General features: G+C 40.0%; 2 protein-coding genes across 2 annotated transcripts in view; one reads left to right on the top strand and one right to left on the bottom strand.

Moving 5' to 3' along the window:
• LOC134750549 (exosome complex component CSL4) overlaps positions 1-24,263 on the top strand; it is a 143,156-nt gene that overhangs the window by 117,053 nt on the left and 1,840 nt on the right. The window lies entirely within an intron of this gene.
• On the bottom strand, positions 349-24,140 carry LOC134750646 (coatomer subunit alpha). The gene is made up of 22 exons (XM_063685866.1): positions 23,811-24,140; positions 22,300-22,416; positions 20,991-21,227; positions 20,157-20,294; positions 19,389-19,552; positions 18,546-18,683; positions 16,689-16,772; positions 15,874-16,054; positions 11,224-11,376; positions 10,460-10,680; positions 10,059-10,196; positions 9,023-9,126; positions 8,106-8,272; positions 6,985-7,182; positions 6,722-6,903; positions 6,133-6,262; positions 5,819-5,927; positions 4,800-4,932; positions 3,669-3,844; positions 2,949-3,164; positions 1,575-1,780; positions 349-667 (listed from the first exon to the last, which is right to left on the bottom strand). The coding sequence occupies exons 1-22, from the start codon at positions 24,036-24,038 to the stop codon at positions 410-412; spliced, it is 3,678 nt and encodes a 1,225-aa protein (XP_063541936.1). The 5' UTR covers positions 24,039-24,140; the 3' UTR covers positions 349-409.

The raw sequence follows: 24,263 nt of genomic DNA, 5'->3' as shown, positions 1-24,263 counted from the left end.
GGGACACATCTTTTCAAAACATCAGAATGTCCAGCATCATCCAACACTAAGGTCTCACAGTCTATGTCTCGCTTGCTCCTTTATCAGATGGACTACAGGATCCCAAGCTGGTGGTAGAGAAAAGCCATCTTCCCTATTAAAGTTTGAATATTTCTTAATCTCAATGGCCTCGCGCAGCATTCTGGGTATGTAACGACGTGCGAAACGTCGGGATGTATTATAAATTCAATATACGCGATATAATCCGTTTTCATAGTTTTATTTCATGAGTAACTATCGCGGTAACCGAAGACAATATTAAAATAAACTTCACAAAACTGTTATATTACTTTAATAAAAACACTTCAATATAATAATACTTTTATTATATATTCTTACAATTATATACATATGCAGAACGGAATACACATTATCTAGTAAACTGAAGGGGACAGATTCTAAGTCCGAGGACATCCTTTCCAATTTCGGCGACACCGCAGACGGGGCAGAGTTTTCCTTTGTGCTCGGGGAGGTAAGAAGCGGCGCAGAGGGAGCACTTCTCCTCCGGCTTGCCGCGGTAGATCGGCTTGTAACTGATGCCGCAGATGGTGAAGGGGTTGTGCTCATCGTATAGTAGTTGGTGTTCGTCGGTTGGGGTTTTTTCGCAGGCTTGGAGGATTTTTCTTGCCTGTAAAATAGATGTTGTTTATTATCGATTAGTGCGAATGGTTCTAGATAAAGCTCCTCGAAACTTATCGAGCAATTGTCGACCTATAAAACGCGACTCACCTATTTTAATATATTGATGTTCGAGTGTCCCAGGAATTTTATACAAAAAAGTAATGGAAATTTATATTTTTATTCAACAGTTCGCGCAGTTTTAGAAAACAAATGGGCAATATCTTAATAAGGTATTTTGTAGTCTTAAGTGCTTCTAATAATTGTATCCTCTAGCCTCCCAGAGACCTATAAAAAGGTCTCCTGTTCCGTTCTTATTTGAATCTTTGTTTTGACAAATCAAAATTGCATTTGTCTTGGCAAGTTTTGACGTCTGGGCGGCTAGAGGATAAATCGATTGTTTCTAAACATCCAAAGATCGCACTTGACAGACTGATCAACGTCACCCGGCGCGCCGCGGCGCTTATTATGAAAATTTTGCGAACTCTTTAACGATAACAAACAGTTTGGTGCAACCGACCCTAAGTCGATTTATTTTTTAAATACTAGCTACTTCAACGATAAAGGGCCGGCTATTTCCCTTCCCTTCCCTTCACTCTCAATTTACCACCAGAATTTCAGAACTTTAGCTGACCTACTTTAGATACAAGGTCTGTCTCCTGGCGAATGAAGCAGCGGTCATATAGTTCTTGAGCTTGAAGAACTTGTTCAGAGCAGTGCTTAAGGTCAGGATCTGGTGGACAGGCTGGAGTCTGCAGTGAAGTAGTCTTATCTTGTGTTAAACAGATACTTTACTTGCTGAGCGACTTCGGACCTACGTCCAAGTTCCAGCAGTTCAGGGCTGTTCTCAAGGTCAGGATCTGATGGACAGGCTGCAGTTTGCAGTAAAGTAGTCTTATCTTGTTTTGATATTTTACCTGTTGAGCGACCTCCGGCCTAGGTCCAAGTTCGAGCAGTCTCCTGGCGAATGAGGCCGCCGTTCTATAGTTCTTGAGTTTGAAGAACATGTTCAGGGCAGTTCTCAAGGTCAGGATCTGGTGGACAGGCTGGAGTTTGCAGTGCGTGAAGTAGGCTGCCATTTCGCAGGTTCGCTTCTGCTCTTCAAGGGTGTTTTTGGGCATTGCTGTGAAAATAAAAAGAATAATATGTACAAAAAAGTTGTATGCATATGCCAAAGAAAAAGCACGAGGAAGTATTTTTGTACAGGTTTGTACAGATGTAGTGCACTCCATCCATTCATCGTATTTTCACGGAAACGTACGACTGTGTCTTGTTATTTCAGTCAGTCTCGGTACAAAAAGTACTGAGGTTGACTGAAGTAGCATGACAAATACGAACGTTTCCGAGAAAACACGATGGAAAACAATTATGGACTACATCTGTAAATATCATAAAATATGGTTAGAACACGAAATAATAAAATGAGGGTCAGACACGACATTAAAATTCCTTGATTAATCACAAAAAATAAAGAAAATCAACAAACAAAAACAAACGTGTAACAGATTATTACATTAATTTCGTTTAAACCATTTACTATGTCTCAGGAAAAACCATCCATAAATATTTTTTCAGTACTTACATGACATATAATCTGTACAAAATTAAACATTTTAATATCCAAATTATTTCATACTATAAAATGTAGTTTAAAAAGTGAAAACCCATTATTTTGCATACTAAAATCGCCCACATGTGCCCGGCGTGGCACAGAAAGGCTTAATCTAATTTAAATTGATTAAAGTGCGATCATTCTATCAATTTTATCACTTGGCGAATGACGTATGAAGTGACGGAGCAATGAAAATAATAATAACAGAAAAATATTTAGCAAATACGCCATTAACTGCAAAAACTTATGTGTGGAAAAGCGGTCATCCATAAATTATGTCGCACGCATTTCATAATTTTGTTATCCTTCCCCCCTCCTTGTCACAACATGTCACATTTTCTTGACCCCTTCCCTGAATGTGTGACGTAATTAATGGATGACCAGGAATGAACAGCACACATTCCCCTTTAAAGCAATACGAGAGATGGAGGGTAAGAGAAAGACAAATGTTACGTTTTATAGCTGCCTCGACCTGCACACCCAACGGATATTTAGCAGTAGGTCGATGAATTTACACAGTGCCATTATACAGTGTATCGTTATAACATCTACTTTCCCGACCGTCTCTATCTAAAGCCCTCGGTAGTTTGCAACTATTCGTCACAGGCTCCCAAATGACGCTCATAAGAACCCCTCGTAGAATTTTCCCGTCATGGGCCACCATAAAATGAATCCTCACCTTTTCTAGCCGACTCCATTTGCAGTCCCAACAGATATTCCCTACAAATAGCCAGTAGTTGTTGCGCCTCGGCCAGCTCCGCTTTCCCCTCTACGTGTAACAGCGGCACGCGTTGCACGACGCGTTGTAACTTCTCCGTGGCCTCGGTGAACTTGCCGGCCGTCGTCAATTGGTAGCATTGTTGGAGCTGGGTGACAAGGTCGTTGAGTTTTGCGGCTGGAAATAGATTTAACAAATGTTAAGATTAATTTTTTGAATGTCTGTTTTGTTATAATTTTATGACTAATTAAATTTTCTGATCCTGGTCACGGCACCTATAAACCTATGCTTCAATCAGTCAAGCAATTTTACTATAGCTTATGAAGAATACTAAAGAAACACACGTTTTTGAATTTTATTCTTCTTTTCAGTTAGCGTCCGACCGAAACCAACTGGATTTTTTGCCGAAACCGATTACCTTCGGACAAAACGTGATTTTTATGCCGAAACCTACCCAAACCGAAACTTCGGTCGGACAGTATTTACAATTACTTATGGTGTCACTTAAACTATTGTGAGACATATTTCAAAATATTTATCACGCACGACGTACAACCGCCGCGGACACTCGTGCCTGAGGATGGATTCCCAAAGAATCCGAAACATGTCGCCAAAAGCGACTAAAAATAATAGTGAGTAAAAACCGTACTGATAAATATTTTACTTATGGTGTATACTTACTGACTATAGGCAGTAAATCCTTGCCACTAGCCTCCTGCCAGTTTCTATGTAAGTTGGCGACGAGCGGCGGCGTGGACGGGAGAGCTCCAAATGTTAGTCGCGCGCTGCTGTACATGGCTAAGAACGTTTCTAGGTACGGCTCGAAGTTCACCACGCCCACTTGCTCGTTTAGAAGCCTGTGGAAAATGAAAATACGTGTTTATAAACCTTTTGAACGCTTTATCCTTCTAAGGCCCACGTTCCTATACCTATAGTGCTTCTTCAGTTCGATGAAATTTAAATCATATTCAATTAGAACAGAGTTGCTTTTGCTTTGTTTCGTTCAAAATCTACTATAGGTTAAAAAAATTAGTGGCAAATTTTGGATTTTTCATTTGTATGATTGGGCCTTACGAGGTTATGTCATACATTAACAAAAACATCACTGACATAACTGCTCTTAATGCAGGCTATAAGAAGCATGCTACAATAAAATATTGTAATTCCAACCTAGACAGATATCTGGGGCACGGTAGTGCCCCCGCCAAGACGGGCAAAGCGAAGCGCAAGGGCACTTCCTACCTTTTCTCGAAGCGCTGTCATTTTTTTAACCCTTATATAACTTGGGTTTTGATTATACCTACCAGATCTCTTGTAGAGACAAGCTTCTAACTCTACAAGCCCTAAATTCACAAACTCTACACCTTAGTCAAAATATGTAGCTTGGCCGTTTCGTTACCCTACAAGAACCATTTTATAATAAAAAAATAATGAATAGTAAATATTTTTTTTACCTTACGCACATGTGAGGGTAGCGAAACGGCCAAGCCACATAATTTGACTAAGGTGTAGTTTGTGAAGTTAGGGCTTGTAGAATCAGAAGCTTGGCTCTACAAGAGATCTGATAACTTTTCGTCTTAGCAACATTTTACATGAATATGTTTTTGGTGGGTTTAAAAATAAGTGCATTCCCGTTTCCAGGCAGGTTTTGAGATTTGAGACTGAGCAACTTTTACTATGGGACCAACCCCGAAATCGCGAAAAAATCCATTTTTTATGGGAGGATAAAAAAATTTTCTCGATTTCTTGCTCAGTATAATGCCAAACCTGGCAACGAGAATGCACTTACTTTTTAGGCACCGTGTATATTACCTGAAAGCGATCTCGAACTGTCCGGTAGCGACGTGGTCGTGAGCGGTCTTGAGTTTGGCGGACAGCGACGCGCTGGAGCCGCGGGTCGGCGCCACGAAGTAGGCCGGCGTGTCGTCGCCGCCGTCGATGTCCGCTACACATACATACATACAGATAAACCATTTATTTGTTTGCCACAATACACACATATAAACAAAAACACAAAAAATAAACGTGTTGCTTACACTAAAATAAATAAAAAACCGGCCAAGTGCGAGTCTGACTCGCGCACCGAGGGTTCCGTACTTTTTAGTATTTGTTGTTATAGCGGCAATAGAAATACATCATCTGTGAAAATTTCAACTGCCTAGCTATCACGGTACATGAGATACAGCCTGGTGACAGACAGACGGACAGACGGCCAGACGGACAGCGGAGTCTTAGTAATAGGATCCCATTCTTACCCTTTGGGTACGGAACTCTAAAAACAAAAATCAGGCGGGCCGTATGCTTGATTGCCACCGACGTGGTATAAAAAAAAACATGAATGAAATAAAGGTAGGTTTGCTATTACATAAACAAGGAACGTTAAATTTGGCTAATAAATTCATGGCTTTAATCTAGCGATCGACGTTTCTAACGTGATAAAAACAAGATAGATCAGCATTTCCTAAATTACGGTCCGCGAACGAGGTGCTGAAACTGCTAGGAAATCTGAGTGTTACCAATAATATTTTATTGCCCACTTTTAAAGGCCAAGAGTTGGGCCCCAAAAATGTCAGGTTTTGTTAAATAGGTGGATCGGAGCCCAGTCAACTTTGTGAACTACTAAGATAGAGCGTTCATATTTGGTTGAAAAATTGTATGAAATGCACAATAAAAATAACAATTCGTACTGCCGGTGATTAATAGCCAATACCAGTGGTGTACCAGTTATTCCGTTTTGTACTCATAAATACGAAAAATAGAAACATTGGATTTCGAGTTGCAGAAAATGCCCAGAAAAAATCACACAGCAATTATATAAAACTGTTTATTACCAGAGACAGGAGCCAGCTCCTCAGGCAGGTCCAGGTCCTCGTCACCCACATCCCAGCCGCCATCATCACAAGCATCCTCCATTGGCTCCTCAGCGCCGTCACCAGCCTCCTGTAGTTCATAACATTGGTACGGGTCAATTAATTAGAAATAAAGGAAAAATAAAACTCACTGTCACGGGCGAGACCCGAGAGAGCGTGGCACGCGCTCAGAAACAATGGCCACGCGCTCAAAACACTGGCCACGCGCTAACACAAAAGAATGAATGGCTTTTGTTTAACAGATTAGAGTCTTTGGCGTAAAAATCGTGTTGTACCTTGTTATCTTGAAGTACATCTTCATCGTCATTCCAGGCGCCAGCAGCCTCCAAGGGCTCGTCAGCCCCCGCGCCCACGCCCGTGTCCAGACCGCTGGCGCGAGCTGCGCTTGCGACTTCAAACAGGGACCTGTACACGACGAGCAAACATTGAAAACTTTCACCAAACTGCGGTTTGATTAGTATACAGGGTGGCAAAAAAATAAGTGCCTTCCCGTTGCCAGGCAGGTTTTGGGATTATACTGAGCACCTTTTACTATGGGACCAACCACGAAATCGCGAATATTTTTTTTACCCTCCCATAGAAAATAGACCAGCCAAAATGTATGAAACAGCCAAAAATTTTTTTCGCGATTTCGGGGTTGATCCCATAATAAAAGTTTATCAGCATAATCCCAAAACCTCCCTGGCAACGGTAATGCACTTATTTTTTAGCCACCGTGTATAATCATCGACAAATTTAGAGGAGCGCAAAAAAAAGGTTTAATTACTGGACTGGATTATTTCTGTTGCCGCTACAACAACAAATACTAAAAAGTACGGAACCCTCGGTGCGCGAGTTAGAATCGCACTTCGGTTTTATACTTACTTGGAGACTGCGAGTAGAGGCCAGTTGGGCTGCGAGTTGTGCACCGGAAGCGGGGGGCGGAGCACCTTGTTCTGCAGCTTCACTTCCGGCACCGGAGCGCCCGCCGCCTCCAGTTGGGCCTTCAGGGCTTCCGCGTCCTCCTCGAGCTTGTGATTGGCTGCCGTCAGGTAGGCTAGAGATAGCTAGGGGAAATTTAATGAGGTTCAAATTTTGCTTCCAGTTATACTTGTAAGAAACTATTATTAGTTGGCTGAATATTTTACCTGTCCCGCTCCTTTAAGCAGCCTGACTCTTTCTGCGGCATCACCAAGTAACAGAGCTCCTTGGAACTGGGCAGATGTATCTTTCCGAATCTCTGCTATTTTCATCATCTTGCGAAGCTTGTCCAGATTACCGGTGATGAGGTAAAGGAAGGAGAGTTTGTCGAAGTTCTTCGTGCGTTGATAGCACATCTCTACGATCTGTTGGGAGGAAATATTATGTCACTATATTAACTTAGAACTTAAATAAATTTATAGTAAGAGACTAAGCGCCACTTGCACCATCCCACTAACCCGGGGTTAAACCGTTAACCCAGTTTCAAATTGTACTGGTAACCGTGGTAACTCCAGGTTTAACCGGTTAACTCCGGGTTACTTAATGGTGCAAGTGAGCGTAAGCGTGCAAGTCTTTCAACAAAAAGTTAGATAAATACACCGTGGGCTGTAGTAACCCGACAGATTTTAACCACGCATTCCTGAGGTCATAAGAAGCAAAGGAGATCATACGGATTTTTTTTTGCGTTTTCTGCACACGACACGTTATTTCTTTTTACGTTTTGGCGAAGAAAAAAAACATTACAATGAATAAGTCGTTTTTTTATTACAGATAAAAATTGCGAGTTTCCATTAAAACTTTAATGTCTGTCAGTAGGTATGTCTAAACAAAGTCATATAGTGGCAGTGTCGCAGCCAAAAAGGTGTTTTTCACTCAGTTATTTAAAAAAAACAAATTTTCACAATATTTGTCACTATCTCTAAAACAAGACTGATTTCAATAAACTGTGTATGACATTTTAATCTATGAATGCGGCTAAGAATACACCTTTAAAATCTGTCGGCTTATTTTAGCTCACGGTGTATAAGGTCGTATTTAGTGCATTACCTGATGGTTCCCAGTCTGCAAGGCAGCCTCAGCGAGCTTGTCCCATGAAGCTTTCTCATCTAAACTCTTAGCTGCTTCTAGAGCTACTTCGATGTTGCCGCAAAGCCAACTAGACTTTGAACCTAATTACACACTTCATAAGGTCCTATTTAGTATGTCAACATCATAATTCTCTCACCTCTTGACCCACCAAGATTTTAACCTTATTATGCTATATATAAGGTCGTATTTAGTACATTACCTGATGGTTCCCAGTCTGCAAGGCAGCCTCAGCGAGCTTGTCCCACGAAGCTTTCTCATCTAAGCTTTTGGCTGCTTCCAAGGCTACTTCGATGTTGCCGCACTGTAGGGCCAGAGACAACCTCGTCCGGGCGTCTTTCACGAAGTGAAGGGCTACTTCGGGATAACCTAAAATATACATTATCTTATTAGTTTAATATTAGTAGGTATCGACATAAGATATATTGGATAGGTCGACAAATTATAACTTATTTTCACAGTTTTTTAACTGATTTCAAAAAGAATGAAAAAATCTGATAATCAGTCATATAGTCAAAGGTATGCATAGATATCATAGCTTATCCCTTTCTCTAGTTTTATTCTACGAGATTTGGTTTAAAGGGTTGGCATCCAGGACATAATATTCCAAAAAAAAACTGACTAAGTGCGAGTCGGACTCGAGCACGAAGGGTTTCGTACCATTACGCAAAAAAATCACGTTTCTTGTTTGGGAGCCCCACTTAAATATTTATTTTATTCTGTTTTTTAGTATTTGTTGTTATAGCGGCAACAGAAATACATCATCTGTGAAAATTTTCAACTAGACAGTTGACAACTCTAACGGTTCATGAGATACAGCCTGGTGACAGACGGACAGACAGACGGACAGACAGCGGAGTCTTAGTAACAGGGTCTCGTTTTTATCCTTTGGGTACGGAACCATAAAAAACTTGGTATAGTGTAGTGGTGGGCAAACTTTCTTCACGAGGGGCCAAAACTTGAAGAGATTTCAGAGGAGGGCCAGACTTACAGCAAAAATGCATTTTTATTTGATTTATTTTATTTTTTCAAATGACCGGCCAGGGCCAGATAAAATCCTCCCGCGGGCCGGATCTGGCCCGCGGGCCGTACTTTGCCCACCACTGGTATAGTGAGTACCTTTCTCTTGTAGATAGGCTATGATGCTCTGCCCCACGAGCTTGGCGGTGCGCACCATGTGTAGCACCTGGTCGTACTGACGCGTCACCAACGCCAACTTGAATCTGACACATAACATAATGAACGTTTAAAGACTGGCGTCCACTAGACTCGCCGAGGCGAATCGAATCGCAATAATTCGCCTTCTATACACTATGAATGGTAAATTGGATTCGACGCGCCGCGGCTCTTCATCAATAGACGCAGTTTCATAGTAAAGAAGTATAAAAGGCATAGTATAGAAGGCGAATTATTGCGATTCGCCTCGGCGAGCCTAGTGGACGCCAGCCTTAAGGCGGGTTTTAGTGTCACGCGGACCGTCCGTGCGGATTGCTCCGCACCGGACCAATACAGGGAGCGTTTTAGAGTGGTTCGCGCGGAGACCGTCTGCGGACGGTCCGCGTGACACTAAAACCAGCCTAAATGCATAGTGATGGATGCAGCCTACACAACAAAAACATCTAATTTTATACATTATTAGATAAAATTTATTTGTTCCTATATATTATGTAAATAGTAAAACTAATCCGTTTTCCGATTTTTAACTTAGATTTACGAAATATTTTCATTTTCTGAAAATTTTAAAATATCCAGAAACTGGTGATTTTTAGTATGTGATTATGGAGGTTTTTTGTTTCAAGGATTGTAATTATTTGACATTTAAATTTTTTATCATTGATATATGAGCTACATGAGCTTATTATTACAGTACATATGGTGCTACTTTACCGCACTAGTGCGATAATAAGCTCATTAGGCAACTGTGTCTAAAATTAAAAGGGCCATATGTGCTGTAAAACGTTGTACGACACATGTGCGAATAGGTAATTCGCAACGAGTGGAGATAAATTAAAACACGACCAAAGGGAGGGATTCTTATTTTTCGCACTTGTATCGTAATGTACTAAAGACTTCGCAGACAGAGGCTAGTCTAGTCTGAGTATAAAGACACCAAATTTTTTTTTGGATAAACTCCATGTACCATTTATATACTGACCTGTACTCTGTAGGGTCGATGTTCAGCACCTTGGGCCTGGCCTCACGGTCGAGGCACACCACTCTAGCACCGGACTCTGAAGCTAGCACCTTCACGGCGTATACTGGCACGTCCAGGGTACGGATGATGCCATAGTCACTGCAAAAAAAAACATAAATCCATAATCCATAATAATATTATAAATGCGAAAGTGTGTTTGTCTGTCTGTTACCTCTTCACGCTTAAACCGCTGAAACGATTTAGTTGAAATTTGGTATAGAGATAGTTCGAGTCCCCGGGAAGGATAAAGGGTAAATACTCACTGCGATCGAGTGCCAAACTACCTCGACAGAAATGGGTGCTTTTCGTCCCTTGGTTAACAATCTACTATTGATTTTGCCATTTCTTCATTAAACACTCACCCGTCTCTGCAACAGTACTTGATATGGTTGGTAGTGGTGTATATGAACACTGGCTGCGGAGTACTGTCATCGAAGGCTCCAGACTTGACCCTGGCTCCTTCTGTCACGGAACAGAGCTGTTCCAGCTTTCTGGTGCAGATGGTGACCGTGTGCTTGCCCAATAAAGCAACGAGGGACATGTCGGAGTTCCAGATGGCGTAGCGGCATTTGGACACTTTCACCTGTAAAATTGAAAGGGTTAAGCCAAAAATAGAAAGGGTAAGAGAATTGATGTGACTCTTAACCTTTTCGACGCCGTGTCAAACACAAAAGCAGTCATCCAGACGCCACGTCACCGAAGTGTCAAAACTGAAATTGAACTTTATGCATAATAATATGCATTGCATGTAGGTCTATGTTGCTCTGTGGTCTATGACCGATTAGTCGGTCTTTGGCGTTGAACCTACGGTGCGTATATATTCGTCATTGGCGTCCAAAAGGTTAAAAACCCGCGCGGCAAACGACCTATCGCTAAATTTCGCTGTCGAACATAAATTGAATATAAAATTAAATCGATTGAAAAATACCTTTCCATTCTCTGGTAGGATTGGTCGGTCGCCATAGATATTGCTGTTATTTTAGGGTTCCGTACCCAAAGCGTAAAAACGGGACCCTATTACTAAGATTTCTCTGTCTGTAGAAGATACAGAGGTCGGAAAATTAGCGATAGCGGAATCTAAGTTTAAAATATAATCTAAATGTTGCTGAATTCTAAAGGGTCTTACCGTGGCAATGGTTCGTTTCTGCTGAACATCCAACAGCTGAACGCACTCTGGTTCGCGAAGCAGCAACATCCCGGTGCCGGCGTACATGATCTCCTCGCAAGTTGGCGTGGAGATCTTTTTGGACACCTCGTTCTTCAGGTTCTTTATGACGAGCTGTAAAAATACATAGGCATTAAATTATCATCAAACATCAAACATTTATTCAGCAAATAGGCCACAGGGGCACTTTTACATGTCAATTTTTACAAGCAATAAAATTAACCAAAACTTAAAAAAAAAAGCAATTACAAATATGGAATCAATAAAATATTAGGTACTTTGTTAGAGATGTATCCAGTCTAAATGTCAAATTAACATCCGAGTCGAAAGACCAACTACGTAAAGTATAAGTTATAATTTTATAGACCTATATATTATGTAATTTTAATAGACCTATATATTCAATGTTTAATTATTCTCTACAATTTTTGACTTTCAAAAAGTGTTCTGTATGAATCTATTTTGAATAAAAATATTATGAAGATTATGATTATGCTTAAGGTATAATTTTGGGAAAATGGTAGATAAAATAAAAGTGTTGCTTATAACGAAAAATATTATTTAGTAGATACTCGAGATATTTTTAATTTATTTGCTTTTATAATCCTGTTTGAAGCAGCGAAGCGGTTCCTAGCCACCCAAACTGCATGTGCGGCGACTACTCGTATAAACTGCTTTCAGATATATTAGTTGCCAAGGCGGTTACAATCTTAAACTTATACATCTGGCGGTTCCTGTCTATAGCTCACCCACTGAGTATGTTGTGGAACGTGATATTTCTAACAAATGAGGGCTACCGTTTTTGTGCTCACCAGTTGGCGCCACTGTAGATGTAGGACCAGAAAAACAGATCTCAAAATTCTTTTATGCTTATTTTTATAAAATCAATACGGTCTAATGTACACAAAAGTATTTTAACGTCTAAATGTGCCATTTTTTCGACCTGTTTAATTTTGCATATATTTTAGTTGGCACTTTTTTTAAACCACTAACATTCATTGAGCTATATCTATCGTTTACCACGATTAATCAAAGATGGACAAAGATTTACCACAATTATGAGTAAGGAGTGAAAATTCCCCATAAAAAAGCTTGAAAACTTCTATGCATTTGACATTTTGAAAGACCTCCATCTACACTAGCGCCTCTAGCGGCGAAATTATGTCTTGCTTAGTTTTAGACCTAGTTTAAGTAGTAGATAACTTAATTACGTATATGTAGACTTAAGATCTTACTACTGTTTATATATTTTTTCTCAAACATGCTAAGTAATATTGATATTACGTTCTTTATATTAGGCTGGGAAGTATCACGTTTCAGGCGCGGGTAGACGAGAAGTCTGTAATGAAATTTCATACAAAGTTGCAGGCCTAGGCCGGGAAGTGGCCTTTTTTTAATTTCTATTTCTCATATAATTGTGGCACAGCATCATGGAATTCAGCCATTAAAAAAAAATAAGCAATATTTGCTTTTTGGTTCGTTTATGACATTCTGCCAATACGCCTATTAAAAAAAAAAAATTTTTTTTTAACCTGACTTGGGCTCTATATGGCACTAGGGCCATTAGAGCGGTAGGTCTGTGTGGGGGGATGGTAGCCTGGGGAAAATCCAGGACCCTTCCGCATCACACGAGACGGTTTTGCTACCCTGGAATACTCCTAGTTAAAAAAAAACGATATTTGATTGATATATACAGACAAGTAGCAATATTTGCTTAAAAATTACCCAAGAGAAGGGGGCTACAAATCGTCTTAACAACCCTGAGGATGTATGTGACGCCTTTTTAGACAAATTCACACAAAGTAACAGCAAATGTAGCACTACAAAAGAAGCACTCTCACTGTTACAGGCTCATGCCGTCAAAACTCAAAATAACATGGTTTTTGATCCGGTGAATGAAGTAGAGCTAAAACACATTTAAAAAAATATAAAACCCAAAACATCCTGTGGATACGACGAGATTCCCATATCTGTCATCAAAGACAACATAGATATTCTTGCCGAACCATTAGTGTACCTTTTTAACGAATGTTTCACGACTGGTACTTTCCCTGACCAGTTTAAGGTGGCTAAAGTACTGCCCATTCATAAAAAGGGACCAAAAACTGATCCTACGAACTACAGGCCTATTTCTCTCCTACCAACTCTGTCCAAAGTCCTGGAAAGACTTATGAAAGACAGACTAAAAAGGCACCTCAATCGACATAATATATTAAGTGACAGACAATACGGATACCAGAAAAGCAGAAGCACAAATGATGCCATCACAAGACTGATTGAAGACATAGTTCTCCAACTCAATAGCAAAAGGAAAGTAACAGGTTTATTCCTTGATCTGAGCTCTGCTTTTGACACCGTTGACCATGAAGTTCTGCTTGCAAAATTGGAACACTACGGCATAAGAGGGAAAATGTTTGACCTTTTTAGGTCTTACCTTGCAAACAGGCAACAGTTCGTTGAGGTTCAATGGACTCAAGACAGCAAAGAAACGGTACATAGATCAAAAATAACCAAGTTGGAAAGAGGAGTTCCACAAGGATCGATCCTGGGTCCTATCTTCTTTATAATTTTTATCAATGACCTAGTGTCATTCATAGGGAATTCTGTTCCGGATGTAAAACTTGTGGTCTATGCGGATGACACCAACGCTATAGTATCGGCGGAGAACATGATACAGCTGAGCTACAATGTCAACTTTACTCTGCAAGCTCTAAATACCTGGTTCAGCACAAACAACCTCAAACTGAATTGTGCAAAGACCAATGCTTTACTGTTTAAAACCACTTCGAGAAATAAAGACAGTCTGCAGGTTTTATCAAATGGAGTTGAAATTCAACAAGTGAATTGCGTTAAATTTCTCGGAGTCAGGATTGATTCGAGTTTGTGTTGGAAAGAAGAACTATCGTCACTAGTCAACTCTATAAGTTCGGCCTGTTATGGCACTAAGAAGCCTTAGAGAAGAAGCAAATACGGCTCAACTAATAATGGTATATCGCGCGTTGGTCGAATCTAAAATTAGGTACAGCGTTAAATTCTGGGGTAACAGCTACCTTTACAACATTCAGTCTGCCTTTGTGGCCCAGAAGAGAGCTATCAGAACAATAGCCAGAATTTCTCAGATGACATCATGTAAAACTTATTTTAATAAGTTTGAAATTCTCACAGTACCTAGTGTCTATATTCTTGTGATTCTTAGCGACCTTATAAAGTACCTTAACTGCATTGAAACGTTGGAAGAAAGACAAAAGCGATTGGAAACCAGAAGGAAGGACTTACCACAAATAATAACCACTAAACTGCAAGTGGTCAAACACTTCGGCTTACTAGGCAGTTACTCTATTCAATAGATTGCCATCCGATTTGAAGACAGTCACTAAATTAAATTTGTTTAAAAATTGTCTCAAAACTTATTTGTTAAAGAAGTGCTTTTATTCGGTTGATGAGTTTTTGTCAGCTCAGAGTACAATATAGTATTAATGAATCGTTTTTTTTTTTTTGTTCTCTTTTTTTCTGACATTATCAATAGTATCGAATAATTAATTTAGATGAATTGACATAGACTTGGGAATTATTATTATTTTATTATAAGCCAAATTGTTATTATGTTAGATAGTTTTAATACTTTAATTTTTAATTGTTATTTATAAAATTGTTATTGTGATATAATGTGAAATTCAAACGCAATGTATATTGTTATATGAATAAAATGACTATGACTATGACTATGATATATAGTTGGTCAAGCAAATCTTGTCAGTAAATAAGAACAAAAAAAACTATACTCATCCTTTTCTTTTGGGTGTTACTACTAGTGTAAGACAAAGATAGTATGATTCTCTCTGTCTATGTTTGAAATAAGACAGTCCTTTGACAAACTATATACCTATATTAAACGTTTGAGAAAAGCACTATACATACATCGGCGTGAAAACGGGTTGTCGGCCTCATAACTATCCGGCCTCACTACGTGCAGCCGTATATTCTATTCGGCCGGCAACCCCTTCCTTCCCGGCCTCTGTAGTAATGTACTATTCCTGGACATCTCCTCCCTGTAGCGTTATATTTTAACTGAAAGTTCTTTTCCTTTTGTGCACACATGTTTAGAGTTACGGTCCAGATCTGAACTGTAAGTCATTAATGTAATTTATATAAATGTCTATAACTTGTTTTGTGAGCCAGATAAATAATAGTTATTTACGATACAAGTGCGGAAAAGAGGAAATTCGAAACGAGTGGCGATAAATTAAAACACGACCGCAGGGAGTGTTTTAAATCGACACGAGTTGCGAATTACCTTTTCGCACGTGTATCGTACAACGTATTACAGTACATATGGCCCTTTAAACTTTCGACATATGCACGAAAAGTGCTCATTCCCGCACTAGTGCGAGAAAGTAGCACCATATGTACTGTAAAATAAGATTAAACGCGGTAGCCCTCATTGTGTCAGCATTGTGCCCTAAGCTATGGTTCTAACCTGGTGGTTCTTGTCCAGGGCAGCGAAGCGGTTCCTGGCGACCCACACGGCGTGCGCGGCGGGCGCTCGCAGCGGCTCCGCGGTGTCGCCGCCCTCCCGCCCCAAGTACAGCTAAGCTAAGCTATGGTTCTAACCTGGTGGTTCTTGTCCAGGGCAGCGAAGCGGTTCCTGGCGACCCACACGGCGTGCGCGGCGGGCGCTCGCAGCGGCTCCGCGGTGTCGCCGCCCTCCCGCCCCAAGTACAGCTCGTACGAACTGCTCTCCCCGATCCTCCAGTTCACGAGGACACACCATTCCGCGTGGTTTAGTGACATGCTGGAAAAGTGACAAGGTACGGTTAAAATTAAGCTTAAAAAAACAGACCAAGTGCGAGTCGAACTCGCGCACAAAGGGTTCCGTACCATTACGCAAAAAAACATGTTTGTTGTATGGAAGCCCCATTTAAATATTTATATTATTCTGTTATAGCGGCAACAGAAATAGATCATCTGTGAAAATTTCAACTGTCTAGCTATCACGGTTCATGAGATACAGCCTGGTGACAGACGGACAGCGGAGTCTTAGTAATAGGGTCCCGTTTTTACCCTTTGGGTACGGAACACTAAAAAAAGACATCGTTCGCAGACGTTTTTGCTTTATACAAAATTAATAACAGTTAAAATTGTTGTTATACAAGGGAGCAATCTTATTGTTTAGCTGTCGTGTTAACATCGTAACCTGAGCGAGACAGACTTAAATAACACTAGACCCTACACTCATAGTGTTGTGTTCCTGCCAGTGAGTAAGGTTGCCAGAGCTCAACGAGGGAGAGGAGTATTTAAGTCGGCAACGCGCATGTAACACCTCTGGAGTTCCAAGCGTCCATAGGCTACGGAGACTGCCTACCATCAGGCGGGCTGTATGCTTGTTTGCCACCGGCGTAGTATAATAATAAAAAAAACAATGTTACCTGTAGGGTTGATTCCTGCCGCTTCCCTTGATCTGCATGACCGGAGAATCGCGGTTCGTCTGCATATCCAACTTGCGAATCTGCCTGTTGACATAAATAAGATAGTTTACTAAAAGCACAGAGTAAATGCGACGTTTTCAATCAAAAGGTACCACATTGTCGCTAGTTCATAAGGTAGATTTCTAATTGAAGCTATATTTATTTATGTTTTTTTTTTAAATATGGAAATAGCGCCTTACTGACAAGCGACAATAAGTACCCTTTTGGTTGAAAATGGCACAAATAATAGTCCTACCGTACAGAAAGGAAACTTCCTACAAAAAGTTTGACAGCGGTTCAGGGTCGAACCCTGCGGCCCCTTTCTAATATATGGTGCTATCCCTTTCGGTTATTTAGGGTTGTCAAAATTCAAGTCATTATCTTATTTATGGTCGTGCACGCAGGGACGTCAAGTTGTGCCAACCCTAATAATTGCTCAAAACAATGCTGAGCCGAACGGAGCCGACTTTACCCGAAGCGAGGAGTTTCGCACCCCTGCTAAAAGCCAAAAAACAAGAATAAGATTTAATTCATTTATATTTAAAAGTAATTTTCACCAACTGTGGTTTAAAGGATAATTAAATGTTAAGCGTGGCACGCAAAACACAGACTATGTTGATTAATAAGTAGTTAAAAGGTATATAGTTTTTATTTTTCTACTACTCGAGACTTTATAACTTATAAAAAAAGTTAATAGAGGGTATTACTACAACGTTCTGCCGCCAGAGTGCAGCACCTGTCGTAAACCATAGAGTAACTTATACATACTGTGCCTTAAACTGTTTTTTTTTTGACAAGTTTTCACAGATAATAAAATATGTCATTGTGATGCATCAAGGCGGTTTGTTTATAGTATGGATGGTATAGAAAGGATCGCAATCTCTTATGGCAGAATTGTTGTAAAAGTGACCGCGTTAAGCTTTAAATAATAGTTCCTAATCTCTCCGGTGGCGCTAGTTAGGCTCTGGGACATGAGTATAACATGAACCATATAAGGCAACAAATAACCCGACCAAATTACGTAGGTTGTTTTTGGTAGTATTTCGGTGTATGGTGACGCCGCCTAATTACTGTTTTTTGATGGACACTTTTCATACATAGAGCGAAATCCTTTATACAGTCCCCATGGTTTATAGAGGACAAGAGGACCTACCGGGAAACGCGAAAATCTAAATTTAGTTATCATGCCTCTTTATCGCTCGAATATGCAAGAGTGAGAGAGGTTAGATAACAAAATTTCAAAGATTGTGATGGATTATTTATGGTAGTGGCACCCTCTACGCAGAGTTTCGCGTAATATTCCCTATTCTAAACAAGACCATAAAGCGAACCATAAAAGTCGACTCATCAGCATAGGACTCGACTAGTTGGGCTACACATGCACAGCCAAGGCATAAAAAAACCGGCGAAGTGCGAGTCGGCCTCGCGCACGAAGGGTTCCGTACTATTACGCAGAAAACGGCAAAAATATAACTTTTGTTGTACGGGAGCCCCACTTAAATATTTATTTTATTTTGTTTTTATTATCTGTTGTTATAGCGGCAACAGAAACACATAATCTGTGAAAATTTCAACAGTGATAGCTAGATCACTGTTCATGAGATACAGCCTGGTGACAGACGGACATACTAACGGACGGACGGACGGAGTCTTGGTAATAAGGTCCCGTTTTTACCATTTGAGTACGGAACCCTGAAAACCTGCCTAAACGTTGAGGTAGTGTTTAGGAATTTTGGACCCTCTATTCGCATCGATATTTTAGACCGTGACTGAACTTGTAGAGGTACAACGTTTGACGTGGAGTTATATTTTCCTTACCTGTCCTTTATGTAGAAAAGCAGATTGTTATGCACGGCGTACGCAGGCCTCTCCCTCTGCAGTTTGAACAGGATCATGCCGGCGTCGTGGCCGGCCGCGAACAGGTTCAGGGTAGGGTGCGACGCTAGCACCCAGTACCTGCAACAATTATATATTATTATACGATAAACGTTAATAGAATTGAAAAAATCGGCCAAGCGCGAGTCGGACTCGCGCACCGAGGGTTCCGTACATCATCATCTGTAAAATTTCAACTGTCTAGCTATCACGGTTCATGAGATACAGCCTCATGACAGACAGACGGACAGACAGACGGACAGCGGAGTCTTAGTAATAGGGTCCCGTTAAGACCCTTTGGGTACGGAACCCTAAAAAGGTAAATCGCTCGCCAAGTGGTCCCTCTCTTAAAGCGTCCAACTTTGTTTCAAGTTTTAACGTATAATAGTAGATTGTTAACCAAGGGATAGAAGGCACTCATTCCTGCCGAGTAATGCGTTCGAGCGCCAATAGTCCGAGGCTGAAATGATGCCTTTCACCCGAGTTAAACACTCTACTTTTCATTTCGAATACGAGGAAAGTAAAATGTATGTGTTTTTTTAAAAACGTGACTAAGTATAATTTTTTACAGTATTTCTTGAGGGTACTTTCAATTAACACTTTACAAATATCAGAATGGAAATTGTATAACAAATCCATTTAAACTCAAAATTTAATTGCTTATCGTAAAAAAAAAAACGTAATTCGAACGTAAAATGCTCTAGTGCAGACACGTATCATTTTCTGCACACCTTTTAGAACAACAATGAACCTCTTTCAGAGCATGAGAAATGAAAATATCCTTACCGTTCATGTTCGCGTCTGAACGAGTGCAAACAAGTCCTCTTGGTCATGTCCCAGACACGTATGAACTTGTCCTCGCTGTTGGACAGGATCAGCTCGTGTCGGGCGTGGAACAACACGCAGGACACGTTGTTGTAGTGTCCGCGGCACGTGTCCACTTCCCATGCCTGCAAAAAAAGTTTATGTCAATAGATTGAATCTCGAAAATTCGCTCGAGATCTCGCGAGATCTCGAAATCGAGCTTGTATTCCTTAACTATGGGTCTCAACCTTAGACACATAAGCTATAAGTCCACTTTACCTTGGCATCGTTCATACGTCACAGTTTGAAGAGTGTATCATCTGCAGCAGACACTTAAGTTTCGACCTTAAGTGTCTTAGCACTTGCGTTGATTTTACCTTGCCATAGTTTACGCAACAGTTTGACAAGTCGGTCATCAACAAGGGAGATAGAATGCTGCCCAGTTGACTCTCAACCTTAGACTCATAAACTTTAAGTCCATTTTACCTTGGCATCGTTCATACGCCACGGTTTCACTAGGCCATCGTCAGCTGACACTGAACGGTAGAGTGGGATGAAAATAGAAACCTGCCCAGTTAGGTTTCAACCTTAGACTCATAAACTTTAAGTCCATTTTACCTTGGCATTGTTCATACGCCACGGTTTCACTAGGCCATCGTCAGCTGACACTGAGCGGTAGAGTGGGATGAAAATGGAAAGCTGCCCAGTTAGGTCTCAACCTTAGACTCATAAACTTTAAGTCCACTTTACCTTGGCATCGTTCATACGCCACAGTTTCACTAGGCGATCGTCAGCGGCGGACACTATGAGCGGTAGAGTGGGATGGAACGCTGCCCAGTTGACGCCGCGGTCGTGCCCTTCTAACACGTGCTTTACTACTGCGTCAGCCTGAAATAATAGGATACAATTAACATCGCAAATTTGTTCCTGAAACTTGTTTAAATTTGTTCAAGAACTGTAGTTAAGTAGAGGTAGGTACTACCAAGTAATACACAATGTTTTGGGGCCAGAGGCAGCACTAGCACAAACTGTGAATCATAGAGTAACTTGTAACCTACCTACTACGTCTACGTCTTAAACATTTCTTGACAAGTTTTCACAGATTATTTGTTATGAATTAAACATGACACTGATGTTTTTTTATGATGTTGGCATGTTGTGATGACATGTTTTTTTAGATATATAGCTGGCTGCGTCACTAATTTCACTATGTTTTTTTAGTTAAGGAAAAGAATATAGCTAGTAAATACGCAAGTATGATTAACATGAGTATTTAATTATAATTCATGTAGCCACTTACAGGTTTCTTGTCCTGCAAAAAATACCGCTAAATTAGTTAACTAATTGGGTATTTGTTAATTATAGTATGTGACCGAATAGAACTGACCGGCCGAAAAAATGTACAAATACATCGGTGGTTTTGCAAACATAATAAAATTTTGAATTTTTTGTTATAACCGTACGCCAAATTCTTTGCTACAAGACAAGTCATTGAATTTAATTTTCCTTCCTAATCTCGAACTTGGTTAAGCGGTTAGGGGTTTTTTTTTAAACGCCCTGTATAACAATAATGAGTTATTGAACCTGTCCAAACAAATCTGTCGCCTGCGGGTTCCTAAGATGCTCAGTCAACCCAGCTGGTCCCGGAGCAACATTCTTCTTCCGTAGCCCGCTGAAGTCCCACACACGGACGGACTGGTCCAGAGACGCGGACACGATCAGGTCGTCCGTCGGGTGGAACTGCGCGCACATCACGTAGTGGTTGTGGCCGGTGAGGACGCTGATGCATTGGCGGGACTGCCAGTTCCATATTCTGATTGTCTGTGAAGGTGCAAACAATAAAAAAAAGTAAGATGCGTTGGGGTAAGATTGAAAGGGTTTTTCATGCGGGTTAAGATGAAAAGTCGCCCGTAATGCGGACGATTTTTTGTCTTACCTCTCATGAGAAACCCGTTCAATCTTACCCCAACGCATCTTACTAACAATTTTTTTTAATATTCAAGTTTGTTTTGGAATCTGGCTTTAGTCACGCACGCGACCGGAGCGCAACAAACGATTTATACATTTTGATCGAGTTGCTCAGTACCGGGCAACAATATAGCACATCATTTAACAGCACAATAATTTTCCTTAAAGAAATAATCTAGTATTCTTATTACGACTGTGACAACGGGCCGCCATTTTCGATCTAAATAGCGCCGTGGCTCAATATTTACGCCCCACCCAGCGTGGCACAAATTGTGTGAGGTCATTTTGCAGAGCTAGTTCCTAATCTATGTTTATTATCAATCGCTGCATAAGACAGATTATGTAGTCACCAGGAATAACATAGTGCACAACTTAGGTCATCTGCCATAATCTTATTTGTACCTCTGTTTGTAAATGTAAATGATATGACATGGATGATTACCAGGGGCCCGTTTCTCAAAAGCTTGTAGCTTGTAATACAAGTGGAAGTCCCTTTCTAACAAAAGCTGTCAAAAAGGGACTTCCACTTGTATTACAAGCTACAAACTTTTGATAAACGGGCCCCTTTTCTCAAAAGCTTGTAACTTGTAATACAAGTGGAAATCCCTTTCTAACAAAAGCTGTCAAAAAGTGACATCCGCTTGTATTACAAGTTACAAGCTTTTGAGAAACGGGCCCCAGTAATACGTGTTCGATCCAATGAGCATTATGTGTTTTACTAACATTAACGTTTATTTTTATATAGTTTTATAGTATTATGTTTTATTGTTAAGTACTAATAGTCTTGTAGACAAAAATATGGACACCTGGTGTCTGAAACAAATATTTTCATTTTCATTTTTCATTTCAATACGTAAGTAACTTAGAAATATAATTTTAATGTCCAAATGTGAAAATTAAACTTTGAAACTTTTTTGTGACTTACCTGGTCATCTGAGGCACTAAGGATCCATGGATACTCATGGTGGAAGCATGTGGTGCGGATGTAGTCCAAATGTCCCAGCAGGGTAAAAAGGCAGCGCCTTTGCTTGTAGTTCCACACCTGAATGGGTAAATCTGTATTTTAGGTTTGTGTGATATTTATGAATAATGGCATATTTAAACACACATTTAAGAAATAGGGGATATTACTGCAATGATCTGCCACCATAGTGTAGCACTACAGCACTAGCCTTTTTAGTAAACCATAGAGTAACTTATACATACTGTACCTTTAACAGGTTTTTGACAAGTTTTCAGAGATAATAAAATATGACATTGATGCATCAAGGCGAACACGAATCCGAAATTTCGCTATCTGCCTCTTTATCGCTCGAATATGCAAGTGACAGAGATTTCGATTTTCTTGTTTCTCGATAGACCTGCGCATAGTTTCCCGTAATTCCCTATTACACATGTGATGGTTTCTTATTAGAAATCTAAAGTAATGAATGGTGATTTCAAGTTGTCCCTTTGGATTTATGACATAAAAGAATATTTCTAAGTAATTAGTTAGGTACGAAATGGGTCGGAAAGTAATATCTTTGACTGTACAACAACAAAAAAAAGAATAGTTGTTTATTATTACTAAATATGTATAGTATTCTTTATAGATCAGTTTTTTTGACTTTTTGATATTAAACTTTCTTATTTAAAATGGGTTTAAAACATTAATTGCGTAGAATAGAAAAACATGTTAAGTGATAGCTCTCCTCAATATCCTGAATTAAGAAAAGATTACCTAAAAACCGGACAAGTGCGAGTCGTACTCGCCCACCGAGGGTTCCGTACTTTTTAGTATTTGTTGTTATAGCGGCAACAGAAATTTCAACTGTCTAGCTTTCACGGTTCATGAGATACAGCCTGGTGACAGACAGATAGACGGACAGTGGAGTCTTAGTAATAGGGTCCCGTTTTTACCCTTTGGGTACGGAACCCTAAAAAGGAAGTAAATAAGATTATAAATAAAGTTTCATGATGGTTACATCAGACTTAGTTAAACACTCATTGCACTTCTTGATTTCATTTCGGATAAGAGACAGGATGATGTTGAAAAGGGAAACCCTAACTTTCCTTCCACAGAATAAATTCAGCAATGCAGACTTTCAAAAAAAACTTCAAACTTTAAAAAAAAAAATAAGTATTCAATAAAAAGTATATCCTTGTTTGAGATTTAAAATGTTAAATTACTGATAATTATTATTCAGACTAAGATAAGGCAACACTGATGTGGACTGTAAACTGTAGTTTACATTTTCATCTTCATAATGGGAACATTCTTAACTGTTGTCAAATTTATCATTTTTAATGTAATTGCTGAATATAGTCTAGGAACCTGCACATAATACCATCTTCTAAAGTATGTATCACCGAAAACAGTCGCAATGCACTGTATCAAAAAACATGTAGATATTCATCCAGTGTCAGATACTTCCTGTCGGCATTAAAAGACCTTACCTTGATTTTATAGTCATCTCCTCCGGACACAAATAGGGGCTGTTGAATGTGGAAACAAATGCCACGTACAGGACCATCGTGTTCATCAAATTTCTCCAGCAATGTACACATACGATAGTCCCACAGCTGAATCACCCCATTGTGCAAACTAGCCAAAACCCATGGTCGTTTGGCATGAAATGATATGCCTTTAACCCTCGCCGACTTTGTTTCGAATTTCGTCAGCATTTTCACGCGAATTTCTAGAGATATTTAGTTAAATTAGACTCTTACAGAAAGATACAAACGATCGACATGTCAAACCGGCTGACGTGACACGTCCAAACAGGGATGTGCAATGCGAATCGGTAAAATATAATAATCGGTTTTTCAATCAGTCGTGCTTTAAGCAAAGTATCCGAACGTAAATATATGGTAGATGCTAATAAAGTTAATGTCAAAAACGAATACTAA

Source organism: Cydia strobilella, chromosome 20 (genome assembly GCF_947568885.1).
Source record: "Cydia strobilella chromosome 20, ilCydStro3.1, whole genome shotgun sequence".
Classification (NCBI taxonomy): Eukaryota; Metazoa; Arthropoda; class Insecta; order Lepidoptera; family Tortricidae; genus Cydia; species Cydia strobilella.
Note: the sequence above shows the minus strand (reverse complement) of the source record. Positions and strands in the feature narration are given on the sequence as shown.